Source organism: Cydia fagiglandana, chromosome 13 (assembly GCF_963556715.1).
Source record: "Cydia fagiglandana chromosome 13, ilCydFagi1.1, whole genome shotgun sequence".
NCBI classification, from domain to species: Eukaryota; Metazoa; Arthropoda; class Insecta; order Lepidoptera; family Tortricidae; genus Cydia; species Cydia fagiglandana.
In genome coordinates this window covers 16,449,491-16,466,767 of record NC_085944.1, presented here as the reverse complement: position 1 = coordinate 16,466,767, position 17,277 = coordinate 16,449,491, and the positions used below count along the sequence as shown (strand labels likewise).

At 39.7% G+C, this 17,277-nt stretch overlaps 2 protein-coding genes across 2 annotated transcripts in view; one reads left to right on the top strand and one right to left on the bottom strand.

The window, feature by feature from the left end:
* The first annotated feature begins 935 nt into the window (after positions 1 to 935).
* Positions 936 to 13,242, top strand: LOC134669907 (potassium/sodium hyperpolarization-activated cyclic nucleotide-gated channel 4-like). The gene is made up of 8 exons (XM_063527523.1): positions 936 to 943; positions 1,565 to 1,736; positions 2,701 to 3,021; positions 4,873 to 5,074; positions 9,363 to 9,454; positions 10,528 to 10,713; positions 11,270 to 11,459; positions 12,881 to 13,242. Exons 1-8 carry the CDS (start codon positions 936 to 938, stop codon positions 13,213 to 13,215), a joined length of 1,506 nt encoding a protein of 501 aa, XP_063383593.1. The 3' UTR covers positions 13,216 to 13,242.
* A 693-nt stretch (positions 13,243 to 13,935) lies between these two features.
* Positions 13,936 to 17,277, bottom strand: part of LOC134670362 (PAN2-PAN3 deadenylation complex catalytic subunit PAN2) — a 42,180-nt gene continuing 38,838 nt past the window's right edge. Inside the window, exons 23-24 of the mRNA XM_063528181.1 lie at positions 17,112 to 17,246; positions 13,936 to 16,599 (exon numbers count right to left, since the gene is read on the bottom strand). Coding sequence (XP_063384251.1) covers positions 17,141 to 17,246 — 106 coding nt within the window. The 3' untranslated portion in view covers positions 13,936 to 16,599; positions 17,112 to 17,140. The remainder of the gene's footprint in view (positions 16,600 to 17,111; positions 17,247 to 17,277) is intronic.

Sequence of the window (17,277 nt, the reverse complement as noted above, 5' to 3'; positions counted from 1 at the left end):
CTATCTGGCCTGCCTCCATCGATGAACAACTGCTAGGTAGCTTTATTAAGAAGAATATCATAAAAGCACATTAGTGCGTTAGGTACTCTTTATTCCTCTCTAGAGAGTTTCTTTTGTCAGAGGTGGAGGTAAATCCTCTCTGCATACTGCCAGCCCAGCTTCACTAGAGGGGTTTGGTTCAGTTTGGTTGCTAAGATATAGTTTGTCAAACAACTTTGTTAGTAGCAAAAGGGACTGTGGAACGAAAACCCTTCGCGCCTTCCATTTTTTAAATTTGTTGCTTTTTCTACTGACGAATGTCGCTTGACAAACTATACAGGCCTAAATTATAAATTACAAATTGCAGTTCTACAAGTAAAGTAAAAAATAGGTACCTCTGGGTTTGCCCAATTTGATGGTTTTTTTTAAAGTCGTTACACAGTTTGGTTGGTCGACACATTACCAGTGACTGCTTTTGGTGTGAAGGGATTGGTGTCGTGACCGAAAGAGCCGCGGCACCATCAACCCAATTTGATGGAGTTAAGTCTCCTTTTGGTAGGTAATGAAGAAACAAATAGTCTGAATTAGCTCCGGCTTGTGCGGAATGTTTGACTGCTTCTGTTGTCACCTGTCCATACTGACAGACAGCCATCACTGAGCATATAATCACTACGTTTTATCTGACAACACTGACTGTTGGAAAGCGTTATCTCAATATTTGTAAAATGTAAAAAATAATTAATATAATCATGTCAACTGAAAATAAAACCGATCAAAATACAACTAATAAAATAACTGATAAGTGTGAAGATTGGAAGGCAAGGCAGAAGTATTTCAAACTACACAAATGTTCTCTGAGTAACCTGCAAAACAAATATGAGATTAAATGCAATTGGATTAGGAAATTCATTTTGGACCTCAGTTCGGTTAACTTTCACGATATAAGAGCTATCAATATGTTTAAGTGAGTACATAATTATACTTCTATAGATACCTGTCTTTATTGAATATACTTCACTGAATATTGGCTATTTTGTACTAGGGTCACCCCAGATATACCGATGCGCAAGCAGAAGCCGATAGGAAAAAGTTTTAGTTTTATGTCCGCGCAATAAGAGCGAAAAAGCCGTCGACGTGTCGGTAGGCGCCAGCCGATGTGAGCGGAGCCGAATGAGGTCTTTTTCACTCTTATTGCGCAGACATAAAGCTTTTTCCTATCGGATTTTGCCGATTCCGCTTCGACATAATATGTGGCCCCTAAGTTGTCGAGTGGACCCTCATGCTTGCCGAGTAAGCCATGGCCAATTACAAGCTTTCGAGGGCCTTCTAGCAAAAAGAAACCAATATGTTTTTCCAAAAAAATATGAAAACTGGTCACAAACCTTCCGCAACTTGAACATCTTTTGACGTATTTTCTTGGTGATAAGTAGCTGAGCGAATTGCAAGATTTTTTAGCATTTAAATGGCCGAGATTAGTGATTCCATGTGTTTAAAATAAAACATTTTAAAAGGACATTCTTACACAAATCGACTTTATGTTGAGATGGAGTTTATGTTAAGTTTACAGTGAAGATTAATACTGTAGGTCCTACGCAAGCTTGTGCGCAGAAAGGCACCGCCAATTCACCAAGTACCCGTTCACCATACACCCATTCAGCAAACTACGTATGTGGGCTGAGGCGGTCGTTTTCTCAACACTCCTCCTCATGATATTGCTCCTGCCGATCTGGATCTCCAGCACAAGCCCTAGCGATGACGTAAGTATTTAGATTGTGAACAGAATCAGGCGTTACTTTGCGGAAATCCATATTAGTTAAAACCAAAATCTTTGCTAATCCGCGAAAAGATAACGTGCTAGTCAATCAGTGCTAACCCGTTATACTTACGTACTTGTTCCCACACTACCACTACTATTTAAGGGTAGATTTTGTTTAGGTACTTTTATACCTAAAGATACAGAGTAGGAACTATACGGTAGATAAAGGTTATGTTACAGGCCATAACCTTTATCTACCGTTCTAATGAACCGTACGTTCATTCCGTACGAAAGCGAGACAGCACCATGCATTTGTAGAGCGACGTCCCGTTCCCACCTGTCATTCCGTGCGGCAAATATATAAGTGGGGTCCCATACAACAAACGTGATTTATTGCCACTTTTTGCGTAATGGTACGGAACCCTTCTTGCGCGAGTGCGACTCGCACTTGGCCGGTTTTTTTGAAATCCTGTTGGCACCTCAGACAGTGGAAAGACACTCCTGACTTCGGGCAAACCCGGCTCAGCATTACTCCGAGCAATTATTAGGTTTGGCACCACTTGACGTCCTTTTGCATGCACGACCACAGATAAGGTAAGGACTTGAATGTTGACAACCCTAAATAGCCGAAAGGGATAGTGCTATACATTAGAAAGGGATAGCATGATTCATCCCTGAATCGCTGTTAAACTGTCACTGGTGGAAGTATCACAGGATAATTCCAAATCTTTCACACCAAAGTTAAGTTTTTTCTGTCCAAAGAGGAATTCGGTTTTCGTCCGAAAAAAATAGGCTAAAATTTATCCTGACGAAAAAAGAATCTGACGAATGTGTCTTATATCTCGTATTACAGGCCACAGACTGTATTGTCCCTAATAAATTAGTCAAGATCTCTTCGCGCCCAATAAATACAATTCCATGTTTTAGCAGTCAGCTTATTAAGTAATTATATTATGTTTTTCCAGGATCCGCTCTATATTTTGTTATTATGCACCCACGTTGTATTTGTCGCCGTCAATATCCCTATCAATATACTTACCGGCTTCGTGGATGGTAAAAACCGACAACGAATAGAACTCAACCACTACAAGATTTTAAAGAACTATATCTTATCATGGATGCTAGTGGATTTCGTGCAACTGTTTTGCGTGCTTCACGAAACGTCAATGCTACCAGAACCAAAAAGCTACCCTCATATTGTGCGAACTGTGTGCTCAGTTGTTTCCATTGAATACTTCGTTATGGTTAAGTATCATAGCAATATATGCACGGTTTTGAGAATGAAGGTAAGATTCTGTCCGTTGGTATCGTCTTAGGTCGTCCCATTCGTTTTTCGTCAAGTTCTTAAATTAGTTCTATTCTGCATTCGTCACTCATTCTACATTCGTCACAATCGTCGGTGGCTTTCAATGTAGAATGAGTGACGAAAGCAGAATAGGACTAATTTTAAGAAGGAACTTGACGAAAAACGAATGGGACGACCCAAGACGATACCTGTCCGTTTAACCAAATGTTATGACTTTAACACGATCCGTTACTACTCCCTCGCAGCAATAAGGAGCCACGCCTTAAACGAATCTCAGTCCATCATGCGCGCACCAATAAGCGCAAGCCATATCAAAATTATAACAGATTTACAAAATCTGAATTCTTCAGGATTTTTTTTTTTATAACTAAATTATTACTTAGGAATAGAGATGAGCAAAACGCTTCACTGAGTTTTAGACGATTGATTCATATCTTTCGCTCGCGGTGCATGATATGTATCACTCATTTCATTTCGCTCAGTGGACCTGTAAGCTAAAAGCTATATTGTTCACGAGTGAGTAGAGAGAGATGTCAATCAATCAGATACACACAACCATAAATGCGAACAAGATGGAGAATAACGCGATACGATTCGGCCATGTTTTCCCATCACCCTCCGAATTCTTCCGAACCGCTCCGAAAACTATTCGCATCATCGTCTCACGGCTCGATTCGGAAAATGAATTAGATTTCTACTAGACTTCAACAAGTTACGATATGGAGAATTTAAAGATATTTGTAAGATAGATATGTCTTTGACGGTTCCGCGATTCTGGAGGTCCTCTTGAACGATTTCGACAAGTTATGACTTAGATATCCAAGTCACATCTAGTCGATATCTAATGTAGATCTAGTTGGTCTCTAAATCGTCTCTAGTTCTTGTGATTATCTCGAAATCCGAATAGGCCTGTCAGTCGCTCACCCGCTCGTCACGCTCGGCCGGCTCATTCGAATCATGAGTGGGAAAGAGCGAGCAGGGAACACTGAGATCTTATATGAGTTACTGAGCGAAATGAGCGATTTGAATCTGCACTGAGTTGACCAGTGAGTGAGTTCAGTCAAATGATACAGTTAATTTAAATTATTTTAAATCGCTCACTCGTGAAGGACACATGTCTAAAGGAAAGTTTAGTGTCAATCTATGGAACTTAGTAACTATGTAAACAAACCGCTAATAACGCACTGAAAAGTGAAATCATCATTCAGTGGCGGTTTGTTTAGATAGTTAGCAAGTTCCATAGAATGACACTTTAAATGCCCTTATCGGCATTCAAATCCAGGATCGACTAGGTTTGAGATGATTTTAGTCTATAACTTAATAGATTATACACGGTGTAACATGAGGAAACCGAATAATTTTAACCACGCATTTCTGAGGTCAAAAGAAGTAAAAAATGTAATATAAGTTTAGGTCATTTTCGCCAAAATAAAATTTTTTTTTGTTTTGTGTTTTTCAATTTTTTGAACGTATTTGTACATAAAAAATAAATGTTATTGGTAAACTTGTCATTTAAAATTGATTTTTACATTTTTTTTCGTAGAACCTACATTTTGCAAAGCGATACTTGTCACTTTTTGACATCTATCAATAAAGATATTTAGACTACGTCCCATAGCAGCAACATCACCAACAAAAAGGCCTTTTACGCTATGTAACAATAAAAACTTGTTTTTTTTTAATTAATAATATCTCTGAATCTAGGCGAATTTCAAAAAAGTTTATAGGACATTTTTGTCTCTAAATATGATCAGGAATACGCTGTTAAAAAAATATTCGGTTTACTCATGTTACACCGTGTATATGTAATCCAGTAAAAAAATATCTACAGGTGCCCTTAAAAACCGCTCTAGAGGTCTTAATGCACGGGACAACGTATTTGTCTTGGAATGTGTTGATCCAATTCGTGGTCGAGTATTACATAGAGGGGGACTACCAGCCAGTGCAGCCAAGGAACAGCTCCTGGATTACTATTGGAGACTTGTGGGACAAACCGGGGGAGGTGCGGCTCATGTATAGTCTGATGAGGGCAGGTGAGTGTTAACCTTTTGGACGCCAATGACCGATATATCCGCACCGCAGGTTCATCGCCAAAGACCGATTAATCGGTCACAGACCACAGAGCAACATACACCTACGTGTGTACCTATGCATAAAGTTCAATTTCAGTTTTGACACTTCGGTGACCTGGCGTCCGTGTGACAGCTTTTGTGTTTGACATGGCGTCGAAAAGGTTAACAACGGGCCTTTGCGTTTTCCCAGTTGTATCGTAAGGATCCGTGTTGCTCTGTGGTTTGTTTGTTACTTGTTTGTTACCGATTAATCAGTCTTTGGCGTTGAACCTGCGGTGCAGATATATCGGTCATTGGCGTCCAAAAGGTTAAAAAATAATAAAGCATGATAAACTTACGACAGTGTGTGCTTGTGCAAAAATACTAATTCTTTCCTTTCCTTAAGAAAATAAATACTAACGGCTCGATTCGGAAAATGAATTAGTTTTCTACTAGACTTCAACAAGTTACGATACGGATAATTTAAAGATATTTGTAAGATAGATATGTCAAATTTGACGTTTCCGCGATTCTGGAGGTCCTCATGAACGGGTTAGTATCGTTTCGTCTAAAAAGCAGCTGGTCTATGTAGCATCTGGTCTAAAAAGCAGCTCGTCTATATTGCATCTGGTCTAAAAAGCAGGTGGTCTAAAAATCAAATCGTCTAAATAACAGCTCGTCTATGTAGCATCTGGTCTAAAAAGCAGCTCGTCTACGTAGCATGTTGTCTAAAAAACAGCTCGTCTATGTAGCATCTGGTCTAAAAAGCAGCTCGTCTATGTAGCAACTGGTCTAAATAGCCACTGGTCTAAAAGTACCTCCTCCTGCTCAGCCTATATACCTACGTCCCACTGCTGGGCAAGTGGGCACAGGCCTCCTCTCATGCATGAGAGGGTTTGGGCAATAGTCCCCACGCTTGCCCAGAGCGGATTGGGGACTTCACATACACCTTTGAATTTCTTCGCAGAAGTATGCAGGTTTCCTCACGATGTTTTCCTTCACCGAAAAGCAACTGGTAAGTATCAATGATATTTCGTACATAAGCTCCGAAAAGTTAGAAACTAGGTTTGAACCCGAGGCCTCCGGATTGAAAGTCTAGCGTACTACTGCCACGCCACTAGTGCTCGACAAAAAGTACATTTTATAATTACTAAGTGTTTTAAAACGCTGATGATGTAATTAGCAAGCAGTCTTAAAGTAACCAAGTCCACTCTGTATCCAATAAATCAATCTGTTTGCAATTCATATTGAAACTCCTTTACATCGGAAACATACTGGCCACTTTAGACTACATACTGATTCCGTATTTGATTAGATTAATGACAACTACATTCTATTATGTGCTGTTTTCCTGCGATAATGCAATATTATTTTATGGTTATGTGAAATAGTTAACATAAATTATGAATCCCGGACCGAGTAGTGGAGAGCATACACAGCAGGAACTGGTATTTATAGAGAGCCAGAGAGGAGGTAAATCGCTATTACATGACGGCTATAGATACAATTTGAATAAAACTAATAAAGACAGCACTACACTATGGCGTTGCGTAAACCGTGCCGACTGTAGTGCATCTATAAAATTAGGCCCGCAGCGAAACAATGTGAGGACACCCCCAACTCCACATTCCTGCCGAAGAAACAAATTTAGAAATGAAGTAGATTTGATAATTGATTCCTGTAAAAAAGAAGTATGTAAGAATTATGCCCCCGTTAAACAGATTTTTGAAGAACAAATAACTAAATTGAATTTACATGAAAAGTCAAAAAGAAAAATAATAGAAATGGATATGTATGTGTCGAAAAAAGATACACTAAATAGAAAACGAAGAAAATTTCTAAATTTACAAAAAACCAACCCCCTAAATTTAAATGACGTCGAAGTACCTGAAATTTTGGCCACAGACTTTTTGGTATGGTGTGATGGAGACAATAATGACAAAATATTAGTATTTTGTACCAAAAAAAGTCAAAATACAATAAAAAACATTAAGGGCAAACAGTTTTTCGGAGACTCCACCTTCAAAAGAGTTCCCAAACCCTTCAAACAACTTTTCACGTTACAATTGGATATTGGAAGTAACGAAAACCATACGAATATTGTTCCAGTTGTCTATGCCCTCCTCCCTGACAAAACAAAAAGAACATATATCAGATTGTTTGAGGCACTTAAAAGAGAATTATCGCTTGACATAGACTTTTTCAAATGTGACTACGAAGTAGGCCAATACAAAGCGTTCAGAATGGTATTCCCTCAAGCTAAGTTGACTGGATGCTACTTCCATTTTAACAAAAATGTATGGGATAAGGGTGAAGAAATGAATCTCACATCAACAAAGGAAGGACGCCACGCTGTCAGATTGACCGCGAATTTACCATTGATTCCCACCGCTTGTATAGCCGACGCTTGGATTAATATTATACAAATAACACCTGATACGGACGAAATGCGGGATTTCCATCGGTATGTAAACAAGCAATGGCTTTCATTACCCATGATAAGCTGTGCCAAGGAAAGACATCGCACGACGAACAGTGTCGAAGCTTGGCATAGAAGATTGAATAGTCGAGTGGCCCGAAAGCCCACATTTGTTTATTTCTTGCAAAAAATACGCGAAGAATCCAAAATCCAAGACATTAAACTGTGTAAAAACATTTTCAACGTCAACAACAGAAAAAAGGTTGATATAAAATTCGACACTGAATATACTAAGCTGTTGACTGCGTTGGAGGAGGGTTTGATTACGCCATTTGACTTTCTGGAGAAGGTTACAGAAGTGAAAAAGTATTTAAAAATATACAAACGATAGGAACGGGATAGGTGATGCAAGAATATGAGAAATGCCACATTAGGAGCAAGAAAGTTTTTAGTTTAATAAGAAGCATTCTTTAGTTTAAAAAACGCATTTTCTCTTTGATAACAAGCATTTTAGTCCAATAGTTTAATTAAGAATAAAATGTTATTTTCACCTACAGCCTGGCGTATTATTCTTATTTACCTTACTACAGTCGCCATCAGTCGCAAATACTTCTGAGCAGCGTTAACCCATTCATTGCCGACGCTTCATATTTTTAATCATCACAGTGCCGCCTCCTTCCACGCGACGACGCGAATTCGCGTCCTCGGTATCACGTTTAGGCATAGACAGGACGCGAATTCGCGTCTTCGGCACTGAATGGGTTAACGCTGCAACCGGGCGACGATGTATATAATATATATTGACGAACACAAACACAGAAAACATCCATGACTCAGGTACAAATATCTGTGATACTTACACAAATATATACCCTCACCGGGGATTCGAACCCGGGATCTCCGCTTAGCAGGCAGAGTCACTACCAACTAAGCTACGCAGGCCGTCAAAGTTATTTCTAAGTTTCAACTTACGCACTAAAAAAACACTTTTCATATTAAAATCAGTAGGTATTATTTATTATACACCGAGGCCCTGAGGAACCCAAAAGATTTTAACAGCGTACTTCAGATGATATTGATATTACTATTAATTAATGCCTTTATTGATAATAAATATGTACACTGTACAGCAAACTAACTACTTAAATCTAGAAATATTAACTAGCTTAAATCTAGAAAATTAAATAAAAACTTTAATTAATGTTATATCCAATTAAGTATTTTAACAAAATATTGTTTAGAACCAAACTAATTAATAAAGCTAAGCATGTCCATGTGAACAAATCATTAGATGAATGAAAGAAAGACAATACTATCCCTAGGCGAGAAACACGTCCCAATAAGCGGTTTCTGTAGCCTGTGGACGCCTGTGACGTCAGAAACACAATTTAGACAAAATGCATTGTAGACTACTTGCATTAAAGACGAATAGCGTTTTAGACAAGTTGCGTCTTAGACGAGAGGTATTTTTAGACCAGTTGCTTCTTAGGCGAAAAGCATTTTAGACCAGTTGCCATGGGCGTTTTAGACAAATTGGTTTTTAGACCACCTGTTTTTTAGACCAGATGCAATATAGACGAGCTGCTTTTTAGACCAGATGCTACATAGACCAGCTGCTTTTTAGACGAAACGATACTAACCCTCATGAACGATTTCGATATGTTATTACTTAGATATCCATGTCACATCTAGTCGATATCTAATGTAGATCTAGTTGATCTCTAAATCGTCTCAAGATCTTGTGATTATCTCGAAATCCGAATAGGCCTGATAGACGGCATAGACCGGTAGGTACTTGTCTGTAAAAACGGGCTAAATAGCCAAATTCCGACACATAATTTTTTTTTACAGTGAACATGTTAAGAAAGAATTCAAATTTACATCTCCTCCCATACGACGGTGACTTCGAAATATTTACCACTTTTGCCTTTATTATTGCTCAAGTAAGTTTCACGCTCATTTACCTGCTTGTAAAGTTTCTGTACCACCTCACCACGCACACCGCACCACCTCATCTCGTCCCGTGGGTGTCTTATAAGGCGACTAAGGGAAAACTGGCGACAGATATGCATATGAGCAAGGCTCGCCCGTTTTTTTTTTTTTTTTTTATAATAGTGTGAATATGTTCCGGAAACGCGGCGCTATCGGTATACACGTTGCTTCCGGGTGTGTAATTGTTCTAGTCGGGATATGGTGTTTGTGTTTTGTGATTGTTAAGTGTAGTATGTGTATCCTTAGCGGGGTCCTTGCTCACAAGAGCTGTGTGCGCGCCACATCGAAAAAAAAAAGTAAAGTTTCTGTTGTGTTAGGGCCACCCCACACATCTAGCGTCCCTCGAGCGTCGGCGTCTGGTCAGCGCCACTCAGCGCTATGGAAAATGACGTCGCTGCGCAGTTGCGTCGAGCAGCGGCCATAGAATTGTAGACGCCGACGCCCGAAAGACGCCAGATGTGGGGTGGCCCTTAGATTTAGATCACGTATACAGTATCTACATTCATCTTCAAAAATACCGACTACAACTACATAATTCGGTCGTGGTAATCGGTTTCCAGAGGTTCTATTCGTCCTGGGGCCTGTTCCTTAAAAGTTTGTCACGTAGGTACTAGCTTTTGTGAAACGGTCCACATATGGTACTCGACGATTGGCATGGAAAGTAGCGAGGGAAGTTATGCAGAGACGTAGGTAGTGTGGCCATGCCGTCATGCCCATCGCTCTCTTTCCACGGATTTCCACTTGCTACGATCCTGACATACCTCTTTCGCTTCCTGCACTTTCATAACATTAATCATACACGCTTCGCCGGTTTAGGGTGCTCTTGACCTAGCCTTTCTTCAAGATTTCCCCGATCTGATCAGAGAAAGTCCGCCGAGGTGTACCCCTTCCAACTCCCACTTCCACTTCTCCCTTATACACTCTCTTCGCGCTAATTTGCTTCGCGTCGCGATTAATCGCGCGAATAGGTTCGGCATGTCGAACGTGGTTCGCGGTAGGCTCTCAGTTATTATTTTGATTGCAGTGCGTTGTGTTACACTGCACATTAAAATACATGATAGCTCTGTTCGGCACGCAATCCTCAAAGGCGAAGTACTACATGATGTCCCACCAGATTCAGACCTATATGCACAAGAGACGCTTCCCGACGTGGATTAAGAAGAAAGTTCTCAAGTTTTATGCGATCCGGTTTAGGTCACACTTTTTTGTGGTAAGCATACCTATCATTAGAGATAAACGTATTGGTTATATAAAAAAATATGTTATGGTATGACTCACGAATTCGAGCCAATCGACCAATCGCGACCAATGTACGATCGGCTCGAATTCGTGCAGTGCAGCACACCGCTGTAAGTACTGGCCCCATTCTTATTGTCCATAAGGCCTGTCCTTAATGTCAATGGTTAAATACCTTCTAAAAACCCTTGGTATAATTTTGAGCTACTTAAATCGTCGATTCATAGCTCGGTTCCAAAAATAAATGTAAAAAAGGTGAATGAAAAATTTGTAGGATCCTGAATAAACGACCGGCCATTATGGAGATCCCAGGGGGAGATCTGTGTCCAGCAGTGGACGTCTGTTGGCTGAGCCGATGATAGCGTTTCATTCACTAAACATCTTTTTTTTAAAGAATTTTTTTATTATGATATACTTAGAGAACCACTTTTTGCTACTGTTTCTGAAATTCACTTCAACCTTTCGTAATGTTTTATTGACATGTAAAATCTCGAGATATACCTACTTGCAGATTTAAATTTGAATTACAGGAGTCAACTATGCTAGATTGCGTCACCGGCCAATTACACGAAGACATCATAATGCACACGGGGCGGCATATGGTGCGCGAAGTGACGTTCCTCAAGCAGCTGCCGTGGGCTGTTCTCATAGAGATCTCTCTCAAATTCCAGCTTGCTATCTTCATTGAAGGGGACATTATTTACAAGATTAATACTATAGGTAAGCAAATCTCACCGGGACAAGTCCATTTATTACCAAGGAGTTAAGGTACTAATGTGTAATTTTGACGTTGACGTTAAATCACTCAATTATAAGCTTTGGCTAAGCGTGCGACTAACGATGAAAATGTGCCGAGGTCATTAAGTACCAATCGTTTACCAATGAGGGAAAACATCGTGAGGAAACTGGACTAATTCCATTAAGGACTAGTTTCCCTTCTGGATTGAAAGGTCCGATGGTAATGGCCGTGCACGGAAACATTACAATGCAAACGGGCCGGTATATGGTGCGCGAAGTGACGTTCCTCAAACAACTAGGCTGCTCTCATAGAGATCTCTCTCAAGTTCCAGCTTGCTATCTTCATTGAAGGGGACATTATTTACAAGATTAATACTGTGGGTAAGCAAATCTCACCAGGAAAACTCTGTACAGAGGGGGAGAATTTGGCGCTACCCACTAAACCCACTCCGGTGTTTTACCCTCTTTGCCGTTCGTGACACTGGGATAATAATTGGTTTTACAAGGGGGCAAAGTTGTTGTTTAACCGCTCGAGCTAATATTGATACCCGAGCAAGCGAAAAATTCCAAAATTGAACCACGAGCACAGCGAGTGGTTCGAAAAATGGAATCTTGAGCGTTGCGAGGGTTTCAATGCACGAGGGTTAAACAAAATTTGCCCCCGAGTGATACACAAAATTTTTCACCACACCAACCCGAAGCAAATGTTAAATGTAAAATATCAAACAAAACCAAACCAAATCAAATCCAAATTAATGTTATTAAATTTGTATCATCCAAAATTATCATCTAAAAGTCAATTCTACCAGCAAACACAAGAAAACAACTCAAAATTTGCATTTGATTACTTTGCCTCAAATTTTTTTTTTTTTTTTTTTTTATTATGAATGGGCTTACTCATGGCCACAGACTAGCCGAGGCGTAGACGTGGCCTACGATGGAGCGAGCAAAGTTGCATGTGAATAAAATGCAACTTTGCTATCGGTTTTTGAAGTGCAAAGTAAGCTGGTGTGGTGAAAATGTCATTCCACCACGGCGCCCTCCGGCAGCCCCGGCACCCTCACAATGCAGGGAGGGATCAGAAACGCTTGATTACCATGCATTTCCCACACGGTTGTACGTGGACCTTATGCCTTTTGTAATAAGGTCCATTGATGTACAGTTAGGAGTGTTGCTTGTACTATCGATCATTGAAGAACTAACGCTTTCCTGACGTTAACTACCGCTTACTAACGCTTTTTTTGTTCCTGAGTCATGGATGTTTTCCACGTATTTAAGTATATGTATATCGTTTCCTGAGTACCCACATCACAAGCCTTCTTGAGCTTACCGTGGGACTTAGTCAATTTATGTAAGAATATCCCTATTATACATATTTATTTCTTTCTTTCTTTTTTCTACAGGCAATTGTATGTACTTCATCAACAAGGGCACCGTCGCGTTGTACACGAAATCCGGGTATGAGCTAATTCATATTGAGGACGGTGACCATTTCGGCGAGACCGCGCTCATGAGTGAAGACGTTAAATTGCGCTTTGTCTCGGCCGTCGCTGTCACCAACTGCGAGCTGTTTAGTTTGTCGCGCGAGAACTTTGAGATTATCGAGCGATACAGGACGGCGTATGATGAACTTAAGAAAGTTGGTGTCAAACGACACCAGTGGGCGATGGTGATGGATGAACAGTTTAAAGCGCAGTTGAGAGAACAGAAGAATGATAGATATAACTCAAATAGCTAATAACTTAGCTTTGTATAGCTTGCTAAGTCCGGTCACAGGGCGGACACGCCATACATCAAAAATCATTTGCGTTTATATGTGTGCGCGGCACGTCTGTGCATGCGTCATTGTGTATGTGTGACTAAGTCGCTTTACTGAGAAGACGCCAGAAGTCCGCCAGATTCATGTCGCGGCCAGTCGCGGGGCGAGGTAATGCGAGTCGGGGCGGGGCGGTGCGTGGCCATTCTGTATGATAATACTATTACTGATGATGTGGTCCGGTTCATTTTTGCAACTTTGATAGGTACTTATAGTTTGGCCCAAGAATATCTCATTTCAAACATTGACAGAGAGAATCATACTGTCTTTGTTGTAGGTACTAGCACCCAAAAGAAAGTTATGAGTACTTATAGTTTTTTCTGGTTCTGAACTATTAACAGAAGCATGATAAATATAACTCAAATAGTTAAGATGTTTAAGTACTTAGCTCTGTTTAGTTTGAGTAGAAAAGGTGCTTTTCCCTTCAAAGCGGAAAGTATACGTTACCGACTACAAGCATACTACGTAGATCGCAATTAAGTTCATACTACGCTTTGGGGCGTAACATAGACGCGGTCATCAACTCGGTACCTATTGATTTTTGTCAGTGTGTTATTAATGTATAATTAATATGTAAGGTAAATAATTGTCTTGTTGAGTATGAATAAAACGACTGTAATTTATTTCCGCCTTTATTTAAATTAAACTTGCCCAATAATGACAATGATAAATATTATGAAATGACTCGGTCATGATCAGTCTGTAGGCAATAATAGCAAAGAGAATTCGAAATAGATAGTTACTGTTATGGTAAATTATGTAGCTACAGTACATGTACTGCCATCTTTCGACAGAGGATTAAAACTGTTAGAACGCCATTTGACTTTGATCATTATTCGTTCACTGATATGTGTTAGCTTGTTAAATATTAATATTAACGCCATCTACTCGAGAGTAGGCTGAAGGTTATGGCGCCATCGCTAGAAAAGATTGCACCATATTTTTGGCTTATAGTTGAGTAGATGGCGTTAATATTAATATTTAATAAGTTAACACATATCCGTGAGAAAAATGGTGTTCTAACAGTTTTATGTTCTGTCGAAAGATGGCAGTAAATTTACAGTGACTACATAATTTACTTTGCCAATCCGTCTCTATACACTCTATTCTCTTTGATAAGAGCAAAGAGATTGATTATAAGTAGTGATGTAATATAATACTGCCTCTAACTTAGAGAATATAACCAAACGGAGTGGTCATTAACAAGCGTTCCCCTCTGTCGAAAAAAGGCGGCCAATGGTCAACCACATGTCCAACACATGTATGGACTGACCTTTATCTGACATGGCTATGTTGACGTTTCGTATACATTTGATGTGCCCCTCCCCCGCAAGAAAGGGCAGACTATTTTGTTCCGAAAATTATAAACATGGCGTCTCCGTTGGTTATCTCTGAGGCCTCCAAATTCGACAGCTAAGCAGATGGCGCTGTACAGCGCAATTTTTCTTAGTAATTTGCTTTCCAAGCACGAATGTCTTAGAGTTTACATCTCTCCTACAATCATAACTCTCTGATTTAGATAAAACCTACTTGCACATTGCCATAATAGTTAAAAAAAGACTTACACATCAATAATCTCTACAGTCTTAAACTTATCTCAACCCTAACCTAGATTGGAGATGAAAACAGGGGCCCTGTTCCACCACGCTGACAATTGTCGCCTGACATTGACAATCGTGTCGCTTAACTTCAAACTCGGGTAAATCCATTCAACCCTCTCAGCAAATATCTACCCTATTATCTTTCATAATACCAAAATCGCATAATCTGACAGATGGATTTAACCAAGTTTGAAGTCAAGCGAGTCATTTCACCTACATTGCATATAAACGGTACGATATATTCGGTCGTTACTTACAGATGCAGAAATGTACAGGAAATTGAGAGTTTCAAGTATCAATTGTCAAGTTAGTGAAATAGGTGCCAGGGTTAATGAAGACTAAAACAAAAATGCTAGTGAATCATTTATGTTTGTTATTTTAGTGAGCTTTTTAGGGTTCTGTACCCAAAGGGTGAAAAACGGGACTAGTACTAAGACTCCGCTATCCTGTCCGTCCGTCTGTCTGTCACCAGGCTGTATCTCATGAACCGCTATAGCTAGACAGTTGAAATTTTCATAGATGATGTATTTCTATTGCCGACTCGCACTTGGCTAGTTTTTTTTCATGTCATGTAAAGAAAGGACGCTTTGCCCATGGAATTTCGTACATTGACCTGTCCCAATCTCTGTCGCTTATGACGCTAAGGATAACAGACTGCTACTAAAAATATGTCGCTTATAAGCTTAGTCGGGTAAAAATCGTGCCCAAAGGGTAAAAACGGGTCTCTATTACTAAGACTTGGCTATCCGTCTGTCTGTATGCCCGTCTGTAGGAGTGTCACCAGGCTGTATCTCATGAACCGTGATAGCTAGGAAGTTGAAATTTTCACAGATGATTCATTTCTGTTGTCGCTATAACAACAAATACTAAAAACAGAATAAAATAAATATTTAAGTGGGGCTCCCATACAACAAATGTGATTTTTTTTTGCCGTTTTATGCGTAATGGTACGGAGCCCTTCGTGCGCGAGTCCGACTCGGACTTGGCCGGTTTTCTTTAAAGTCCACGGTATTAAAAACGTAATGCTTTAGGTGTAAAGAGCCTAAAAATAAATAATAATATAATTTTGTTTTTATGGTGTATCCCTCTCCCACACATGTAAAGTGTCAGTATACGGTCATATATGTTTTATTTGATCTAAAATGAATTTTGTTTGTTCTAAAATGCAGTATCATATTTCAGATTGTAATCTCAAAAATAGATCTAGCGATTTCAATGTATTTTTCTAAATACTTATTCATAAAACTAACATTCTTCATACAAACATATTTTCCTCTCTGAATATTTCAATGTGAAAGTTAGATTCCAAAAAAATTTAAAAATATATTGGAACTTCGAACTCTGGTACAAATTTGATGCGAAAACATCTTCAATATTTATAGTAGATTGTTAACCAAGGGTTGAAATGGTGCCTTTCACCCGAGTTAAACACTCTACTTTTCATATCGAATGCGAGGAAACCAAACAAGACAAGGCAATTTCGCAAAATTACATACAAGTTTCGCCTTTACCACGATCTCACTAAAATAATTTAGACTTAACCTAAAATTTCTTCATAATTTAAATGTTTCACTTGATTTTGTTCAAATTTGCTCCTTACCACGCTGCATTAGGGTTCATTATCCGCTACTCGTTGTACATGCTGTAATGTCCTTCGGCGATGACTTGGTAGAACATTTCGTTCATGTTGTATGGACCTATAGCCCTGTAAATGAAATAACAGCTAATGAGAAAAATATACCTTAATTCTTTGACATAAGGCTGACATTAAATTGATGATAGTTAGACAAGGCTCAAAACTTGCTAATTTAAAAGACAGGACATTACTGTTTTACATGAGTTTAACGGCTCGGCCACCACATTGAGAGACTTGCGACGGCGGCAGCTATAACCATAGGTTAGAGTGAGACACAGCGATCGGACCTTTCGTTCTCGCTCGACTACCACTCCATTTTTTTGCTCGCCGTCCAGTATAAGAGCAAGTTATTACACAATCTAATTTGAACACTCACCCGTCGCTATAAGGGCCATATTCGCTCAACTACGACTAATATTCTATGCTCGCCGTCCAGTGTAAGAGCAAGTTATTATACAATCTAATTTGAACACTCACTCGTCGCTATAAGGGCCATACTCGGTCGGCTATGACTCCTCCTGCTTGAGGCTCGCCGACAAGTAGAAGAGCAAGTTATTATTCAATCTAATTTGAACACTTACTCGTCGCTATAAGGTCCATACTCGGCCGGCTATGATTCCTCCTGCTTGAGGCTCGCCGACGAGTAGAAGAGCACGCAGGGCGTTTTCCACCACGCGCTGAACTGGACCACTTCTGACGCTGACACTGGGGTTATGCTGCGAATAGATATAAAATTCAATATTAAAA

Excerpts from the sequence above, each read along its gene's own strand:
- LOC134669907 (XM_063527523.1), top strand. Across the intron at positions 5,075-9,362 it reads GTATAGTCTGATGAGGGCAG|TGAACATGTTAAGAAAGAAT; the intron begins GTGAGTGTTAAC and ends TTTTTTTTACAG. Across the intron at positions 10,714-11,269 it reads TTAGGTCACACTTTTTTGTG|GAGTCAACTATGCTAGATTG; the intron begins GTAAGCATACCT and ends TTTGAATTACAG.